This window comes from Epinephelus fuscoguttatus, linkage group LG17, assembly GCF_011397635.1.
Source record: "Epinephelus fuscoguttatus linkage group LG17, E.fuscoguttatus.final_Chr_v1".
Lineage (NCBI taxonomy): Eukaryota > Metazoa > Chordata > Actinopteri > Perciformes > Serranidae > Epinephelus > Epinephelus fuscoguttatus.
The window spans coordinates 14,819,682-14,839,639 of record NC_064768.1 but is presented as its reverse complement, the minus strand read 5'-3'; the positions used below and the strand labels follow the sequence as shown (position 1 = coordinate 14,839,639).

General features: G+C 41.1%; 2 protein-coding genes across 3 annotated transcripts; one reads left to right on the top strand and one right to left on the bottom strand.

The window, feature by feature from the left end:
- Positions 1 to 107: 107 nt before the first annotated feature.
- On the bottom strand, positions 108 to 12,911 carry scn1bb (sodium channel, voltage-gated, type I, beta b). The gene is made up of 6 exons (XM_049601937.1): positions 11,503 to 12,911; positions 11,246 to 11,412; positions 6,825 to 7,062; positions 4,380 to 4,521; positions 3,259 to 3,333; positions 108 to 600 (listed from the first exon to the last, which is right to left on the bottom strand). The coding sequence occupies exons 1-5, from the start codon at positions 11,549 to 11,551 to the stop codon at positions 3,264 to 3,266; spliced, it is 666 nt and encodes a 221-aa protein (XP_049457894.1). The 5' UTR covers positions 11,552 to 12,911; the 3' UTR covers positions 108 to 600; positions 3,259 to 3,263.
- A 104-nt stretch (positions 12,912 to 13,015) lies between these two features.
- zbtb22a (zinc finger and BTB domain containing 22a) lies at positions 13,016 to 19,465 on the top strand. 2 transcript variants are annotated; one of them, XM_049601932.1, is made up of 4 exons: positions 13,016 to 13,392; positions 15,347 to 15,565; positions 15,693 to 16,464; positions 17,931 to 19,465. In XM_049601932.1, the coding sequence occupies exons 2-4, from the start codon at positions 15,359 to 15,361 to the stop codon at positions 19,049 to 19,051; spliced, it is 2,100 nt and encodes a 699-aa protein (XP_049457889.1). In that variant the 5' UTR covers positions 13,016 to 13,392; positions 15,347 to 15,358; the 3' UTR covers positions 19,052 to 19,465. The 2 variants fall into 2 exon arrangements, with proteins under 2 accessions (XP_049457889.1, XP_049457890.1); XM_049601933.1 differs by having other exon boundaries at positions 13,018 to 13,392; positions 17,934 to 19,465.
- Positions 19,466 to 19,958: the final 493 nt, after the last annotated feature.

The window sequence follows — 19,958 nt, the reverse complement described above, 5'->3', positions numbered from 1 at the left end:
GTAACAGCAGGCATCTGTTTCAGCTCTGAAACAGTCATCAGACGAATCAACAACATTTCTGTGCCATGCATCAACAGAAGACTTCATCTCCATCATGTGCTTTTTCACTTTTTATTAGTACACCTTAAGATTTCATTGAATGTTCAACTAGCAACTTGAAAGACAGTCTATCATAGTCCATCACATTCTATTTTTAGAAATTACCATACACGTGTGTTGCATTATTCATACATTGGGTGGTGATGATTTAGTAAAAAGCTTTCTTTTACAATCAGCCTCATGGCGCCCATAGTACCACTTCCCTTTTATATAAATGTGTGACTACATATACTTAAAGAAATACTGCATGTACAGTATATGCTCTGAACAATGTGGCTCATTAATGCATAATGGTTCGTCAAATAAGTGCAGGACATGCTTTTGCAGCGCAGGATATTATATACAGTGCTGGTACCATGCTCTCTTTGTATGTCATATCCGTGTGGGATATTTGCCAAGGAAAAGGTAAAATGGAGGCTCGAGATGAAGAGGGGTTTTTCCTCCAAGTTGTCTACATGCAGGTCAGAGGGTGGAAGGATGTTTTCTGTCCACGGAGGAAACCTGAAGATAAAGACAATACGTGTTAATGGATTAAATGGCACTGATTCAAAACCTCTGTGTTTATAGAAAATCCAATTCATTAATAAACACTGGAACCCTCTAAAATACACACTAAGTTGACAGAGGTGCACTTAACCAAAGCTAATGTAAGAACTAAGTGGCAAAAGAAGGTTATGATGTTCAGTTTTTGTTGAAACTGTATAAAACAGTGTTATATGGTTCAAATATTTAGTCTGCCCTCATTGATATGCTGTATGGTAATGGCATGGGGTAAATATTAGAAACTAAATGGCTTCCAAAAATAGTTTCATCAAAAATCTGTACATGAAAACCACCAGGGCAGATGTGTGATACATAAGTTTGAGGAAGCTGTGCCTAAAAAACAGCAATTTGACATATGGCAGCTGCTGAGTAAATTGATAGAATTAGGGCGGGGTATACATTTGAGATCAGGTACAAGAGTTTTGGTACTGAAAATTACATGTCACACTGAGATTCTTTTGATGTCTTTTAGATTTATACAACACCCTTTTTTCATTTAACACAGGAGGCCAAACTTCTTAAAGGAAAACGCTGCCTGAATACAAGCAGCAGCACAATAATGTTGCCTAAATTTATTCATCATTTAATTTAATGTACAATCTAACGAGGAAGTCTCAAGCCTTCTGACTACACCAGGTTTGGAGTAGTCAGAAGAATATGCTGACATTGTTGGGACTTATCTTGTCTAAACGGTAAATGTAAAGCTGTAGCCAGCAGCCTGCTAGCTTAGCACAAAGGTTGAAAACAGATGGAACAGCTGAAGCTAACTTATTATATCTCGTACAAACTGAGGTGTAGAAATTTCACATTTATCTTATCTACCTCTCTGCAAAAAAACAAATAAGCTTATTTTCCAAAGGAAATGTTCAACAACTTGAACTGATCAAAGAATGAGTGGATGAATGTGAGCTAGTAGTCAATGCCAGCTTTTGGTCCTTGATGGTTTTCAATGAATTGCATTGCCAGGCAACAGCTTAGGTCCATCTTTACAGCTGATGTCATTCACATAGAAACAGAGCACAATGCATCACACTCTGAAAACCACACCTGCCTGCTATGCAGCCAAGAGCTGAAACACCAACAAAAGCTAGCTACACACAGTAGATTTCAGCAAGTCAAAGGATTGTATTAGCCATAGATATATATACGTATGCATGTAGACAAATATACGTAGGTATATACACCGATCAGCCAAAACATTAAAACCACTGACAGGTGAAGTGAACAACACTGATCATCTTGTTACAATGCAACATTCTGTTGGGAAATCTGGGGTTTGGACATTTGTGTGGATGCCACACCAGTGCAGACCAGGCACCCCCATTATGGCAACAGCACTCCCCAGTAACTATGGCCCCCCTGGGACATTCTGGTACCCTACCTCACAACCCATAGGACTCAAAAGATCTGATGGTAGCGCCCTGACACCAGACACCAAAGGACACCTTCCAGAGGTCCAGTGTCCATGCCTTGACAGGTCAGAGCCAAGTCTGGTCCAAGGAGGACTCACCATAGATCTAGGATACCTCTGGAGTACCAGTGCGTCCCTCAAATGTTTGATCAGAGTGGGATCTGGGGTATTTAGAGGCCAGGTAGACGCCTTGAGCTTTATGTCACATTCCTCAGGTCATTCCTGAGCAGTTTTTGTGGCATGGCACGATGCACTGTCCTGCTGGGGGGGCACTGCCATTGACAAGCGTTGTTGTTTAAAATGAATGTAGGTTGTCGTCAACCATTTAGCACTTGTGTCTGCTATGGTGTTCAGGTGGGTGGAGCACGTCAAGTAGCATCGACATGAATGCCAGGACCGAAGGTTTCCTAGCAGAACACTGCACTGTAACAAGATAATCAGTGTTAATCACTTCACCCACCAGTGGTTTCAATGTTTTGGTTAATCGATGTATATACGTATCTATATAGACAAATACAAATAGGTATATATGTTTCTGTATCTATGATATTAGCAACCTATGTTCACCAGAGAGGAAAAGGTGTATTGACAAACTAAATATTCTCATTTGATCTCAGTGTTATTTAACTGATGATCAAAACCAGGCTTTGCATAGCTTAGTTAGCTCTTACTTCTACAGTCTGTCTGGCTAAAATAGCATAGGCCTAATGCTTGCTGCACATGTAAAACTGGGCACACTGAATGTCAGGATCGCACAGATTTTCCTTATCTTCCTGCTGATTCCTCATGTCTTATTGCCTAAAAGCCGTTTTTTCGGGTCAGCAGCTTATTAAAACTTAAGTCTAAGCTTTTTATCATGTTAGCAGTGCATCCCACCACACAGCAGCAGCATTCAGGCATTTTTCTGTTGTTTGCTAATTCACTTAAATGACAAGGAGGCACCTTCACACAATACAAAGTCAAGGGACAGCAATGAATTGCTTTCTCCTCTGGTGGGGGTGGGGCTCAAATGCGCTCTGTCTCTATACACTGCAAAACATTTCAACAGGAAATTGGATCCATTTAGATTGTTTGTGTTGTCAAGTTTGAAATGGTTGATATGTACACAGCTTAGAGGGGACCAAACAAATGTAGAATTTTCAATACCCAGCCCCAGACAGGACTGATAACAAGTGGGAATGATGCTGCTCACATCACAAACATACCTGTGCTATTCTCCGACCTGCACCCCTGCACAGTTATCTTTACTTTCCGAGGCTATAGCTAAATATTCAGCATTTCTAGAAGGAGAAGGAAAAAACAATGTCATAAAACAATGTTAAACTTTTTTCTATAGAACAATGAAAAAATGGGTGAAAAATGCAAAAACAAAACATCACAGCTTTGGTTGTGTGACAGGTTTTTGTTCCTTTTTGACTTACAGGAGGGAGGGTTTGGTTTTTACTAGGGAGGAGGATGACAAGACGAAAACATGACAAGTAGAAGGAGGGAGCGTGAGACAAAGAGACACAGGTGAAAACACACACAAACACAATGGAAACACTGATAATCTTAAAAATAAGTAGGTTAGAGAACAGTGCAAGAGAGAAATACGAACCAAAGAGAGGATGTAACAAAATAAAAGTTTAAATTGTAGACTTGACTTCAGTGACAGAGTATGAAGAAAATAAGGCAGCATTCATGGGGAAATGCACACTTTTCAAAGCATCATTTTCACAGCAAATGTCTAAGAGTTGGAGTACAACAATACTGTAACTATGATTCCACTGGACACTTATTGGCTTTGAATGCTTGTGTAACTGGGTCTTACGAGTTAATGAATTGTGTGCTCAAGCTTTACAAGCATAGAGCCTGACCGATATATCAGTACTTGCATATGTGCTGGCCAGTAAGTTACACAAAATTGTAATGTGTAATTTTAGTTACCAAATTTAAAGAAGGAAAAATGGTTTCTTATGTCATGTGTTCATGTTAAAAACTAATAATGGCTGATATATCGTTACTGGATTTTTTTTATTCTCAAAAATCTAAGCAGGTATTTGCCTTAAAAATCCAGCAGTTGTGGGCTCTACAACACACACGCCTGATATTGGATAAAAACCTTGTATCTCCAAAGCGTCTCCTTTTGAAGAGCTGGGAAATGCAGCCGTTTTTAGTTTGACCAAACATTTTTGGCTAAAGTTGTTGAAAGGTTTGCATTAGTCAAAGACAGAATTTTCTTATGCAGTGTTGTCCTTTCAATCAAACTAAAAACCAAAACTGGAGTTACAAGGTTTTCATGTATGTACATACTGCACATACAGTTGTACGTGATAAAAACACTTACGCTGCTTCTCGTAATGCTTCTTCCCCAGCTGCTGCTATTTTCCTGTAGCAGTATATCATCTCTATGAGGAGCCAGACCTGCAGGCCAATGATGGACACATACATCATCACCTCGGACACGATGGAAGCTGTTCCTCTGGTCGCTGCACACGTGAAAACAAGGAAGGCGAGAAATTAGACAAACACCAAAGAGGCAACCTGACAAAGCAGAAATTCTGGAAAATCTGGAATTCAGCCCTTATCAATACCAACTGTTGATTCTGTTGATGACTTACCAAGTCCAATCTACATCTGGTGGGATTTCTTTCAGTAAGTGTGACTACTATGTTTTAAGAATGTTGTCTGATCAACTGCATTATATTAGGAGTCCTCTCTGTGATATTCTACATGTTACCTGTGAATTCGGTCATTTAAAACTGTTAGGTTTATTCTATCTCAAACTCAATATTTGTAGAAGAACTGATGCTTATTGGGACTGTATCCTGACTGCTGTAGTCAAAGTGGACAATAAAACCACAGTGAGACTGCAGGCATTGTGATAATACATGGGAGTTCTGTCTTGCTATTTCTGAAGAGTTATTTTAGCTATGCACTTAACCTGAGTCTTAGCATTTTTATGGTAAAATCACGTTTACATCAAATTAAAAGGAACCATCATCTCATTCCTACGTACATTATGGTCTTATAGTCTTGCAATATGCACAGTGACAAAGAATGTACCATCTAATATGGAGGATATGCTGACAGAAACTGTACATAGTATAAGGAGTGGCACCTACTGTTTATGTATTACTTTAAACCCTCCATATTAATGTGGAGTGCCCTTATTACCTGTGAGTGTGACTTTTTACATAGTGACAATCCATATTAAGTGGTTGATGATATGATATCTTACTAAAATGCACATACAACAGTTTGCATCATATCCAACGAATTAGAGCCCCGTGAATTATGTTGTCACATTACATCATAATGAAAAGTTACATGGGTTAGATTTAGGAAAACAAGGTTACATAGCTTAGGTTTAGGAAAAGAACCATGGTTGGGTGTCATCACATTACGTATTTAACGTAAAGTTACATAATTAATGTGAGGAAAGTAAAGTTCCATAGGGAAAGTATAAGAAAAGACACCTGGTTGGGTGTTGCAAGTAACGTCCTTTACATGAAGTTCCATAGGTTAGGTTTGGGCTAGTTAAGCTACGTTGGTAAAGTTTAGGAAACATAGTGACGACATACACCGATCAAGTGAAGTAAATAACACTGATCATTTTGTTACAATGCAATGTTCTGCTGAGAAAGTTCTTATAATCATGTGGATACCACTTGACACACTCAACCCACCAAAACACTACTGCAGATCAAGTACCCCCCTTCATGCCAACGACACTTCCCGAATGCAGTACCTCCCCCCAACAGGACCATGCCATGCCACCCTGCAAAAACTTGTCAGGAATGGCCCGAGGAACATGACAAAGAGCTCAAAGCCTCAATCTGGCCTTGAAATTCCTCAAATCCAAATCTGATCATGCATATGTGGGACACACGAGCACCCCACCTTGTTACCAACAGGACTCAAAGGATCTGCTGTCAAGTCCCCAGTCCCAGACACTCCCCACAGGTCCTGTGTCCATTTGGAAAAGCTGTTACTATGAGGGGGTGTACTCGGTCTGCAACAGTGTTTGGGTTGGTGGAGTGTGTCAAGTGGCATCCACATGAATGCCAGGTCCAAAAGTTTCCTAGCAGAACATTGCACTGCACTGTGACAATGGCTGATGGGTGTAGATTAAAATAACTCAACAATTCACTTGGTTTCACACGGACAATAACCACTGATCACCTGAAGGAAAGTCCTGTGTTTGTTTGACCCATCTATCACCCCAACCTGCCTCCTGACACAGACTTTCTCTCTTTATACAACTTCCTTCTTTACTCCTGTCAATACATTGCTCATGTGATTGCAGCCTTCCCGATTACATGGATTGTAAGAGTTCAACAATGAGTACAAACAATGTATAGACAAAAGTAATCCCTATCAATCATCACTTAGGACCCACAATAAGTGTATGATGGTGTATTATCTGCCTGTATTTTCTTGATTTCTTTTGCTATGTTCAGGATGTTCCTGGGTACAACACGTAGGTTGATTAAAGGTAGTGACCATATGCCACACTGTAAGCAGATTGCATTCACGAGGAAGCTACAAAAATAAGGGACACAACACCAAAATAACATGCAAATATAGCGAGGCAAAACACAGAAGAAGACTAAATCTGGGATTGGTTTTCACTCTCACTTTCGCTGGTGATACTGTTTATGAATAGTAACCGATAATACTTGCCTGGTATACCCTCACCTTGTCCAGGCTATGTTCTCAAATCCTACTACTAGTGTGCTCTTATCACAGACAAAATGGTTGTAGAGCTCTTAAATTGATTTCATCGTACCTTTAGCCACCACACTGAGGTGGACCACCTTGCTGACGACAGTGTTGTACTCGTAGTTTTCGTAGAAGAGGATTCGGTAGAAGAAGCAGCGGTAGGTGCCCGTGTCGTTGAAGGTCACGTTGAGCAGGTATATAGATGCATCTTGGATGTCGTTGCTCCTCTTACTTCCGTTCCAATCCACACGTTCTGAAAAGTGGTCGTGTTCGATGGTGGGGCCCTCCTCGTTGTAGGTGTAGATCTGGTGCCACAGAGACATCAAAGTTAATCAAAATTCTGCCATGACAGAAAACTCCTACTGTACGGCCTACAGTCAGTATTGTAATGCATTAAATATAATGTGTAAAGCTCTTGAATGTAATGTCCCTTCTTTTTTTGTGATGATTAATATTTGGCACATGCTATTAACACCTAGGTGTCCTTAGAGAACAATACTATTTACAATTGGGTGTATATTCCTGGGTTTCCTCGCAATGTCAAAATATGATGTATACCCAAACTGGTTTATTCAGCTATTCCACTAACATTTTTGAACACAGTGTCCATTCAGCAGCTTTACACATCCTAAAAACTGAAAATAATAAGTCTAAAAGTAATAAGCCAGTGTTGTCTCAGAGGGGACCCAATTCCCCAGTCTCCTGTGTTTAAGTCCTATGCTTCACCCATTCATCCACCACATGGACCATGTAAAACTTTAAACTACATCACCTGATTTTCTGGCAGTACATTTGTAACTTTTTTTTATCGTTAATTTACCACTTAAATCTCAGAATCGTAGGGATGGGTGTATATACAATAGCCAGATAGCTGCAAAGGGACTATTATAATAGTCACTTTGCAGCTAATATAATAATAGACACACCCTTTGTATCTCCTAGCTCCTTGGACTGTTTCTTGTACTGCTATAAAATGTGACTTCCCAATGAAGGCCTTTTTTAAAATGTTATAGGCTGGCTTTTATTTGAATTTTAATTAATTCTCTGCCATGGGTGCAGACAGGCGTGGGTGGGATGGTGTAAGAGTCAACGAGGAATGGTAATAAGAGCAGATGATCCCATGAGTCCCAGAAGCTTTCATATCAAGGTTTACGCTAGAAATGATTGCTATTCTCTCCATATACAATACTCAGGTAATGAAATTGTGTTCCCTCAGTGCTATGGTGTACACAGTAATAACAGATACAATTTTTTAAAGTAAAAGAAACATGTACAAAAACAGTAAATCAGGGACGGGCGATTACAAACTTTTTAAATCTGATGAGATAGCGATACTTTTTGTTCCAATCATTTCCTTTGTCCCATTTCATATATGCTGAATGTCACAATTCCCTGAGTTGACTGGAGGGTAATTCAGATCACCTGTTGCACATGACACCCTTTCTTAGGGCTTACGAGAGGTAAAAAAATGCACACTAAGGGCATACTGATCCTTCCTCCATCTAATATAGACCTCATGTTAGCAGATATTGTCAGCCACTTGTCTCTAGGCCCCTTTAAGATTTCTTTGCTATTTTTTGCCGTCCTGTATGAGGGGGGGCTTTGAGCATTCTGAAATCCAGACGTAGGGATTATCAAAGAACACCTTTCCGGGGCGTCAGTGGCTTAGTGGTAGAGCAGGCTCCCCATGTACAAGGCTGTTGCCGCAGCGGCCCGGGTTCAAATCCAGCCTGTGGCCCTTTGCTGCCCCCCCCCCGTGCTTACTTGTCCTGTCCATTAAAGGCAAAAAATGCCCAAAAAATATCTTTAAAAAAAAGACAGTTCAGAGTATTTTCGTGCAAGAGTTTTTGTTCGCCTAATGATCACGTAGCACCCACTGGCTTTATTTTGTGATTGTGTTTATTGGTTTACTTTCATTGTTAATTATCAAAGATGCATTTGTTAACTATTGAAAATATGTTTGTTTATTGCTGAAGAAGCATTTGTTTATAGTATTATTACGGAGGAGTTTTTTCATTGTGAGGGCTGTTGTGGAATTTGTTTCTTACAAGAGCAACAACAAGCAATTTGTTTTTATGTGGTTGGGAAATCTGGGGAGTTAGTGCTGCCACACCAGTGCTGCTCATTTCCTAAATGGGTATATGATTTTTCAAATGAATTGTCATTAAAAAAAGAAAAAAGATCATTACACTTACAGGTAAATTACGCAACGCATACAGGTCATTGATAACAAATGAATTACCCGAACTTATTACGGCAGCTTCGTTTTTTCGTTCAGCCTCCTTCTAACTTTCAGACTGTGCTGTTTTTAAATGTTTGAAGAGGTGACTCATGTTGCTGCTGTGCGGTACTTTCTTTCCACAAATAGTGCATCTTGCTGTATTTTTTTTCTACAGGGTGAAAGGTGGCACTACACTATGTTACGATTCCTCACTGCCATTCTCCCACGTCTGATGCAGAAGTGTGCGACTGTGTGTGGCTGTTCTGTTGGCACATAGGTTTCCCTAGTCATTTGCCAAGAGCCGGCAAAAAATCAGGGCTGCTTTGGCACAAAGATTATACAAAAATACTAATAACGTTTGGAGGTGATGTCGCCACCTATGTTTTGTATATATTCATTTTGTAACTGCTGTTTTTTCTAAAGGAATCGATACCAAATGAAGAGCTTGTGAGTATTTAAGTATCAATCCTGCAGAATCAATTCAGCCAGTAAAGCACAAGTAGTACTGACATATAAAGGCTGTCCCAAATCAAAGCTTGAGCGCTGACTATCTGCAATTAATGGAAGGTTAAAGGGGTGTTGGTCGATGCATCTAAAATAACATGACAATTAGACACTTTGTTAGCTTGCAGGCCGCAGTAGCATTAGCTAGAAATTTTTTTTTTTTCGCAAACCGGCTGCTTTTACTCAGTTTTTACCAAGTAGAATTGTGATATGCAAGTTTCCTCTGGCATATCTAGCACTTGACTTATTGGGGATCATCTTTTCAAACTATTCCAGATGCTTGACTTTTTCGACATCATGTTAGCATATTTGTAGGTCTGTCACAGTGTGGTCAAACTGGTGTACTCATGAAACTCGGCCTATCACTAAGTTTAATCATCATTTTTTGAGAATAACTGATAATTAATGTTGATGCATAATGAATTATGTTGGATTATTGTTTTTGGGATGGTAGTGTAGAAAAAACGGAGCATTAAAATGCTGATTTGGACATCGATTACCATAGCAACGATCAAAGCTTCAAAGCATTTGGCCCTATAACACATCCCTGGTTGGCTTGAAGTGTCTGTGTCTATCTTTATGTATCTATTTATGTAATACTGTGGGACACTCTTGGATCTTATGGTATATTTTACATAACCATACATGTATATTTCATAAAAATATACACAACATTTTGGTTTTTTTTTAAAGATTTTTTTTTTGGCATTGTTGCCTTTAATGGACAGGACAGGTAAGCGTGAAAGGGGAAGAGAGAGCAAATGGCCACAGGCTGGATTCAAACCCGGGCCGCTGCAGCAATAGCCTTGTACATGGGGCGCCTGCTCTACCTACTAGGCCACCAACACCCCACAACATTTCATTTTATTTGTTGTCTCTATATGAGTACACCATAAAAGCAACATTGAGCAGTACTGGAGTGGAGAGTGAGCTGTGTCTGGACTCTTGTGTAATCTTTGATCATCAAGGCTAATTTTTGCCAAAAAATGTGTTCTGTTCCGCGCAGCTGTTGGCCCAGGGGTAAGATCTGAATTTCCTGTAATATGGACATTGCCAGGTTTCTGACTTTGAGACAAAGAAAGGACTTCGGTTCTGTGCCTGACTCCTGACTGTGTACGAAAAAAAATATACAACTCAATACTCTGCAGACTAGCTCGACCTTTGTAAAACATGAATGAAGGTCTTTATTGGAAAGATCTCTGCCTGTTGTTGTTGTTTCTCCACCACAATACATAGCACTTATGTGTGAATGATACTGCGGAAAATGAGTATTGAAACGGTTTCAAATTTTCAGAATCGATATCTGTTGATAAACCAATTTTTTTCACAACATTAATTCAGATAATGCAATACTAAACCATATAAGCAACAACATTATCACAGCATGTACCCCAGAGGGTCCGACACAAGGTCACCACAGCTGTGTGTCATCTCTGGAGCTTTCATAATGATCTCTGTGGTGTAAAATATCACAATCGATTGCATCTGGACCTCACGATGACCTCAGCACTGGGCGCTTTGATGAGATTGAGGGCGTATGTGTGTGTGAGAGAGACGAGGAGAGCATGAGTGTATATGCATGCATATATAAATAGCTTGTGTCTTGAGGAATGTAGCCTCGGACAAGTGTGATTTAGGGATGCTTGCACGACTCATACTCCTTTGGAGGCACAAATGCATCCTGTACTTTACAATGTGCTGTGTCAGTTATATTTTGTGCTGGCATCAGACAGAGAAAGCCTTTAGCAATGACTTGTACTCACATGGACAAAGTCGGCCTCTCCTTTCCCCCTGAAGTACCACTCGACGGTGGCAGAACCCTCCACCTCACTCCTCCTCTTGCAGGAGATGCAGCCCAGTTTGAAACCCTCGCCCGCCACTGCCTCTGTGTCAGAATCCACCTCTGCACAGGCCCCATGACAATGGTACACTGGTAACAAAAAAAGATAGACATTAATGTGGTGGTGGAACATGATGTAGCAACAAATCATGAAAGCTCCAGACAATCAGCTCAACTCACCGAACATGGTGCACAGAAGCAAAAGGAACAGCAGGTGTACTGACGCCATGTCAGCGGATGTCGAGCAGCTGCTTTATTTGACGAGGAGCCTCAAAAAGTAGTAACTCTAACAACAACACTCCTTGTATGGAGCAATAAAAACACTGCTGTTGAAACTTTAAATGAACCTCATGACACTCATAAATTGAGCACCCTAAAATTTGTTATAATCAGACAGATATTTGCAATGGTTTTGTTTGGTTTCATAAGAAGACTGGTGCTTTTATGTTGATAAAAGCTGTGCATCAGTAAAGTGCAGGCTGATGCAATATATGTATCAGGCAGCTACTGTTGCAGCTAAGCATGCATTGTAAAGTGCAATAATATATCCTCTTTTCTTATACACCTAAATTTGTATGATGTATTAACAGTCCTCAAGCCAGCAACCGCTTCCTGTTGGTTGCTGAATTTATTGCCACAAATTATTGCTGCTTTTGACACAGCCCGTTGATTTATCCCTATTCAACAATATGCATTCAAGTTTTTTTCTTCTGCTTTTAATTATCAAGAAGCATTTGAAACAATCCAGATATCTGGTGACTCACAGTGCTCCCCAGATCAACACCCTGAGATTTGATTATCTTATTCCCTGAGGTCTTAATGTGAGATGCACAGAGCAATCATTAGACCTGCCTGGGGCCACATGCTCTGCTCTCTTCTGTTGGCAAACACACAAAGACTATGATAAATGTGCGCTTATATGGTGTGCAACATGCAAGCTACTGACTGACCGTCTAAAATACACTTAAATGCCAGTGCATATATAATTAAATTGCATGCTCTATGATAATAAATGGCTACCTCTTACAGGCTACACGCTACCAGTATTTAATACAGACCAGTCCAATGGTCTATTGATAATCCTTCATCGGATCTTTGACACCAGAGCCTACTGTCCGAAATAGAGGCCTCCTGTTCTCGTTTCGTCTCGACAAAAACATACACTGTCCTCTCCTGCAATGACAGCCGAGTGTGGAAAGACTTCAATATCACCTATCTGATCACCCCGCGCTCGTGGAAGAGATGCTTCGCTCGTGCGGGCATTGCAGATAAAACTGCGTGAGCGCACGCGAGGGCATACAAAAAAAGCCAGCCCACCAAAAATAAAAAATAAAAAACATAAAACAGATACGGTCCTGTGCCAGATAACGGTGATTTCTCCTACGCCACAGCTACCACAGCGGCACCTCTGTCGCTCCGACCAGAGGATGCTGCAGATACACTGCGGTAAAAAACGGCCGTGCGTGTATGACTGAGCACATCCAGTATGTGACGACTAGTTAAGCTCTTTCCTCGCTCCTTTTAAACTGATAGTAGCCTCGCTTTGTCTGGGCGCCACTGTAAGGGCCTCCCCTCGCGTTTATACCACAATTAATGAGTAAAGCTTTTGTGGTGGCTGATATTACGGTGAAATGGCCCTTTAACTGAGCTACGGTGGGGCGGGGCGGTCATACTGATGGCATCTGCCTGTCAACAGAGGGGATGGTCATGTAACGCTAGCTGGATCAATAACGTCCAATAACTGCGCATACAGCTGTGGGTTCAGCTTTTACAAAACTAGTGAAATACTCTCGCAGCTACAGCCGCAGGCTAACGTGGCCAGTGTGATGGCATTTCATAATAATTTAACACCAAACACCCACTCACGTTGTGTGTGAGGATCGCTGATGCTGTTTTGTCAACCAGCTAGCATCAGCTACGCCTACGGGCAAGCTGCTGTTAGCATTTTTTTTTTACACAAACAAGCGATGGTGCTTTGTATTTGGGAGTCACGAATACTGACGATGTGCTGCCAGTAGCCAGCGACGCCACATATAAAAGCAAAACGGTCGCCATACTGACATATCAAAGGTAAAGTAACTAAGCTAACGCTAACTGCTAGCTAGCTAGCTAACGTAAGTTGGTGACTTATGGTTAGCTACATGCTAACGCAGGAAGGAGCATAACGTTACATGAGCGAATCTTCACCAGATTTCATGTAAATAATACTGTTTTTAACGACAGCCGCTCATGCGACGAGCCATGTTAGCTAACCTAAGGCTGCATACACTGGGAAGCTAACATTAGATAGCTAAATGTGGTAACGCTAGTGATCATCAGGTGGAAGCTCCTGGACTTCGTATCACAAATCAATACAGTTTGGGATGCTCACAGCTGGTTATCATTTGATATCTCCACTGTCAGTCTACCTGCTTTAATATGATCTGTGGTAGGGCTGAAACATGTCGATTATATAAAGCCATAGCCGGCTGACAGAAAAATGCTTAGCAAGTGGTTTAAGATTAAGCTAATATCACAAGGTAGTCGATCACTTGTTAGGTCAGTATTTCAGCCTCTGCTCCAGTTTATTAGCTCTGAGAATTTGCTTCTGCTTCTGTTTATCTTATTTCATCTTATATAAACTGAATACTTGTAAGGCAGTACTAACAAGTGTTTTGTATCATCAGTAATCTGTCATATTATGACAGGGCTGTAGCACCAACTTTGGGGCCCTATGCATAAGCAGTCTCTTTGGGCCCCCTGCACTTCCTCTCTTGATGCATGTCTCCCTCACGCACTGTTTTTTGTTTACTGACAGTTCACTTTCTTTCCTTTTCCTTTCTATCTTTTCTTTGTTGGAACCCTGATATCCCTTTCCTGGGGATAGACACAACAGTGTACATTAGTGCTCACTCGCTCAGATCTAGTTGCATTCAGAGACAAATCCAATTGCAGGGACAGACTAAACCATTGTGCACCTCTAATCGGTGAGAGGTGCCTCAGAGAGCTTTTACCATTTTTTGATACAAAGTTCAGTCTTTCAAACAATTTATTCAGCCAATTTTCATTTATTTATGTCACTAATTAAAAAATAAAATTGCGAACATAACCAAACTTAACATTCCTGGCTTTTCAAGGACCCCCCTCCCATAGGGACCCTTGGTATCAGTCACGCTTTTCCCCCACTACAACACCCCCGTTTATCAGTTCATTTGTTGCTTGGTCTATGTAAAAAAAATAGTGACAATGGGCCCATTGCGTCAACTTCAGCTTGCTTGTCTTGTCTAAATATTAATTTAAACCCCCCAAAAATTCAACATACCATCATATAAGAAAAAAAAACAGGAAGTATTCACTTTTAAGATGCTGACACCAGAGCTTCTCTGTTTTTTTATTTTTGCTTGAATAGTATAATTAATCAGTCAAAATTCTTTAAGACAAACTTTTCTGTGGATGCAATAGTCAGTTAGTTGACTTATTGTTTCAGCTCTGTGTGACAGTAATTATTCTCTAGATGAGATATTCTATGCATGCACTCTGTTTTATTAATACTATATATTTCTCCTCTCTGAGAATATTAAAAAAAATTTAATTGAATGAGTCCGTATCTCAATTCATCTTAATCTAAATATCAGTTATTGTTTTCTGTTCTGTGTAGTATTGTCTTGCATCTGCCTTTATTACCTTTACCTTCGTCACCTGCCCTTTGTGTTGTAGTATTGTCTTCAGAAAGATGTTAAAATGATTGTCTCCAACCCATACGTTCCTTAAACGTATCTGCCTGACCAAAAAAAAATATTTTTGCCACCCAAGAAAATTGAACTGCAGGAAAAAGAAGTTCAAGAACAAATGCATCGTATAGAGCAGTAATCCTAAAACCTAGAATACTACATACATTATGCACATCTACTGTAAAAAAGATTAAACCTTCAAACCCAGAATAGGCACTAAAACTGTATACCATTAGGAAGAGTGTCATTAGAAACAAAATATGAGAGGTAAGTGACCACTTTTGCGGTTTCTAATGTGTTAATCGTCTCCACAGTTTTGTGTGACCATGGATCCAACCTGCAGTGCTTCTGCTGCTCCAGCTGGTTTGACTGTCCAGGTGTGTTTCCCTGGTGCCCGTGCTGCTGTTTTGGATAATCTGAATCACCAGCGGGAAGAGGGCAGACTGTGTGACCTCTCCATCCAGGTGCAAGGGCAAGTGTTCAGAGCCCACCGCTGTGTGCTTGCTGCATCCTCGCCTTACTTTCATGACCAGGTAAACCAGGGTACATCAGTGTGTACAGATTCATTCATTTATAATAAATTACTGTTGTATTTGCACACCCCATATTTTTGTCCTGAAGTTCCAAACTAAGTGTGTCTTTGTTGCTATTTCTCAACAGGTGTTACTGAAGAATGTTACAACTGTTTCCCTCCCCTCAGTTATGGACCCAGTGGCCTTTGAGAGCGTTCTGAGTTCTGCCTACACGGGCCAGCTGAGCATCGTGCATGATGACATTGTTAACTACGTCACAGTGGCCAGTTTCCTCCAGATGTGGCACATTGTGGACAAATGCACAGAGATCCTGAAGAGGCCCCGGCCCTCAGCAGAGGCCACCCCTGGAGAGGCCGCAGTAGCTCCACCTGGCTCTGCGTCTCGCCAGCAGTCCCCAAGCAGCACAGACTGCTTATATCTGGAAAGGGAAGGAAGACGGAAGGAGAGAAAGCCTGATGCCCTGCCTCCTTTAGCTACATGGAGACGCCCGCAGCAGTTTCCTAGATGGGGGCGCCCACGGCCCTCATCAGCCCAGCACTTAGCCGACTCTCAACTGGACGCTCTCCCTGGTTACGCGGAGAGTGATTACACCAACTGTGAGGAAGCATGGGTATCAAGCAATGCCAAAACTAGCCATTTTGCTCATGATGGAGCTGGCCACAATAGTCGGTACCACGGGGGGTTCTCTAGTGGTGAGGCATCAAAGCAGAAAGCCAGGTTTCAACAGCGAGGAGCACCGCCAAGCACTGATAGACTGCTCGATAAGAATAGAGAGAGCGGGGACGGTGATGAGACGCAAGAGAAGAGGAAGAAGGAGAAGAGAGAGATTGAAGCAGATGAGGGAGTTGGAGAAGCGGCGGTGGAGAAGAAGGGAGGCTTCACAGAAATGGGACACTGCGGTAAGATATAAAAAAACTCATTCCACTTTAAACACAAATAATGCGTCTCAGTCTAACAAAATACAGTAAAAAAAAAAAATCTTTAGTAGAACAAGACTATGGGCACTCATGTATGGGTTTGTAGAAAATTTGAATTAAAACACAAAGTTGAATTACTGGCATACATTTAATTCTTTTCTTAAGAGGAACTTCACTGCTGGAGAGTGGGTCATTTCTTAAAACTAGGTCTTTGGTGTAGAAATGTCTAATTATTTAAGCCTTGTTTGCACCAAGCAGTCTGGTTCACTTCAATTCAATTAATTACACATTAGAATGGCTATTTTTGTGTTTCCATTGTCAAAAGTTGTGAATTGTACAAATAGAACTGTTCCATTCAGTTCCATTTTTACGTCATCCCTCTGTTGAGGTACCTAGTACACTGATCTGATATTAAAAGGTGGATCTAGAAACACTACAGTCTGTTGATTGGTCAAGGGAGAATCCACACTCTTGCACACTTGTTCTTCAATGATTCTATGCACACACTTGCTATTTTTACTTATCCCATCTACTCTAACAGAGACTGTAAACAGTCCAGCCTGTTCGGTTTGTTCTAAGTGTCGGCATGCAACTCGATTCTGTGGAAGATGAGTGATGTTCAGACATCCCTCTGCGTTGTCGGTAAAGGAGGAAATACAGCGTCTGCTGGACGGAGCAGTGACATGGCTTTTACTATATGGTAACAACCCTGCGTACATTATGAGTAGCGTGGTGGAAATACTGAACAGATCTAGGGTTTATGTACATGTTGGAAAAACCTACAACAGCTAGAATGCCTTGTGTGCCATGTCTTTGCAACCACTCCCAGGCCACTCCTTTTCATGGGGCACCGGAATAAGTTATTACGCAGATAATTGCAAACTGACTGGGAGAGTCTGCAATCTTTGGGACCTTCTTGTGCCAAACCCCAAAGATTTTTTGCAGCTGGAAGCATATTTTAATACAGGGAAGGCAGAGGGGATTGTAATGTTACTTATATACATGTATTCCCTGTACTCAAACCGTAGGAATCAACTTGAAAATTTAGCAAAGTTGCTCTTAAATTTACTATTGTGATGAATGTGAAGATTAACTATCTGTGACAAAAAAGAAGACATCTTCTGAAGTGTGGTAGGAATGAGTTCAAGAACTAAAGCCAAGACGATTCTTGGTTCAAATTCTTTCTGAGAAATAAAAACACATTTATATCAAACCCTTTTTCTTTTCATTTAATAAAAGAAGCAAAAGTTCTCAAATGTTAATTATGTTCTTTTCATCAGTTCTTGTGAGTTTGTGAGTAGCACAGGCACATTCAGGCCAGTGCCATCAAAAAGCATTGAGATGAGATAGACAGCCTTACATTGTGGGCGTTCTTCTCTGCTGAATCACACAGTACTTCCTCTTGTTCTGTGCATGAATTGATTTTATTTTGTTTGACATTTCTCCAGCAGACTTCCATCCAGTTTCAAATGAGAATGTAGCTGTTGGACAAGCCTCGGGGAAAGCTAGTGTGGAGGAGATCAAGGAGAAAGCACAGAGAAATTTGGTGGGAAGAGATCCCTCCTCAGACCTGCCCAGTGATCACGCTTGCCAAACAGGTGTAGATGTTTCGGGTCCTTCCTGCCCAGTTTCAGCTCGGCTCCAGTGGCAGGCGGGTCCCTGGTCTCAACAAGAGCAGAGGCCACAGGAAGGAGAGGGTGGCAGCTGCAGTAAAGATGAAGATGAAGACGATGAGGAGGAGGACGTTGACTTTGAATGTTTAACAGAAGGCACGTTTAGCAGAGAGACATATGATGAGATTGAAGATGGCACAGGACAGGTTTCCCAGAGGCCTTTAGTGCCTGCATCTCCAGACTTCACCATGGCAGGCTCAGAGGTGAACTGGCCCTCCACCAGCGCGGGACAGGGTAGCTCTTTGACTCCCACCTCAACTCGCCATCAGTCTCCATCCTCTGCTGCATTTCAGCCACCCTCTTCACCCCCGACCCCATCTTCTTCATCCTCAGTGTCTCTTGCTGGTGCCCCCTACACTGGAAAAGTCCACTTCTGCCACTGTGGCAAAGCCTACACTCTGAAGAGTATGCGTGACCGACATGTGAAGATGCAGCACCTCAATCTGCGGCCCTTCGGCTGTCCTGTTTGCACAAAGTCCTTCAAGATGAAGCACCATCTAACCAAGCACCTTAAGACTCACGGGGGGCTGCGGCCCTATGAGTGTGGCCTGTGTGGGAAGAAAGTCATATGGAGAGACAGCTTCCTCAGGCATCAGGCTCGATGTGAGAGACTTGCCTCCAGCTCCTCAGCCAACAGCAACAACGCAAGCACAGCTGCAGCAGATATGGATGACAGCTACAGCTATGGGTTTGAAGACGGGGAGGCTTTTCTTGCAACAGGAGGACAAGTAAAAGTTGAGGAGGTGGAGTTCCATGGAGAGATGGAGGATGGGATGCGTGGCCTGTTGGGCAGCGTATCTGGGATTGTGGATGAGCTAAGAACTCAGTCACAAGATTTAAACACTGGTAGTCATGTTTTTAAAGAGGAGGCAAGTGAGAGCTTTAGCGGAAATTAAACGTTAGTGTAAAACTGTATTACGTAAGTACAAAAACAACATCAAACTTTAAAGTCTATTGATGGCTTCTCAGAGCTGCCATTTTTGTTAAATCCATTTTATGTGCATTCTTTACATGTCATGGGAAAAACGGAACAGGAATAATTATGCTCCAAGTGATCCTTTTTAATTTGTGCAGTACCACGTAGCCTCAGTTCTCGTTTAGTGATGCTGTAAACTGTACAACTGTGTTGTGAATGTACATCTTGAGCCTGAATAAAGTTTATTTGCTTTTTGCACATAAATTATTTGCCCTTGATCTACATTACAAAATAACTACAAGGGTATAAAATTGTTTTTGTGCCATATCGATGTCTTTTTACACTGTGTAAAGGAATCTTGATTTACACATGGTAATAAAAACTTTTGATTTTTTTTTCTGGTTGATTGTGCAATGTTGTAATTTATTCTAGAACTTAATGGGTCATATAAGGACACAGATTTATTCTAGTACAGTGCTTCCCAACCTTTTTTTTGGTCAGAGGGAATGCCACAGCCTTGTCAGGTAAACTCACATACCCCATTTATTCTCTTTCTAAATGTCTAACTTTTCAATACAATTGAACGGTCAAAACTTAGATTGGTTTGGTCAGCAATTGTGCTACTACTACTACTACTACTACTACTACACTTGGTGTGAAACTTCATATTTCAGCTATTTATCTATTACTTACAGTAAAGCTATTGCAGCAGTTTATCCATTGTTTTTGGCTAACTATTTCAGCTATCTATAAATTACTTTTAGCTATTTCAGTTGTTTTCCCATTACTTTAAGCGAACTATTTCAACCATATATCCATTACTTTTAGCTATTTCAACTGATTGCCCAACTATTTCAATCATTGATCCATTGCTTTAAGCTAACTAT

Bases quoted from the DNA above. Each gene is read 5' to 3' on its own strand.
- scn1bb (XM_049601937.1), bottom strand. From the start codon at position 11,551: ATGGCGTCAGTACACCTGCTGTTCCTTTTGCTTCTGTGCACCATGTTC. The intron at 11,413-11,502 runs GTGAGTTGAGCT...TTTTGTTACCAG, and splicing joins GCTTCTGTGCACCATGTTCG to TGTACCATTGTCATGGGGCC. The intron at 3,334-4,379 runs GTAAGTGTTTTT...TTCTCCTTCTAG, and splicing joins GAAGCATTACGAGAAGCAGC to AAATGCTGAATATTTAGCTA.
- zbtb22a (XM_049601932.1), top strand. From the start codon at position 15,359: ATGGATCCAACCTGCAGTGCTTCTGCTGCTCCAGCTGGTTTGACTGTC. The intron at 15,566-15,692 runs GTAAACCAGGGT...ATTTCTCAACAG, and splicing joins CGCCTTACTTTCATGACCAG to GTGTTACTGAAGAATGTTAC. The intron at 16,465-17,930 runs GTAAGATATAAA...ACATTTCTCCAG, and splicing joins CACAGAAATGGGACACTGCG to CAGACTTCCATCCAGTTTCA.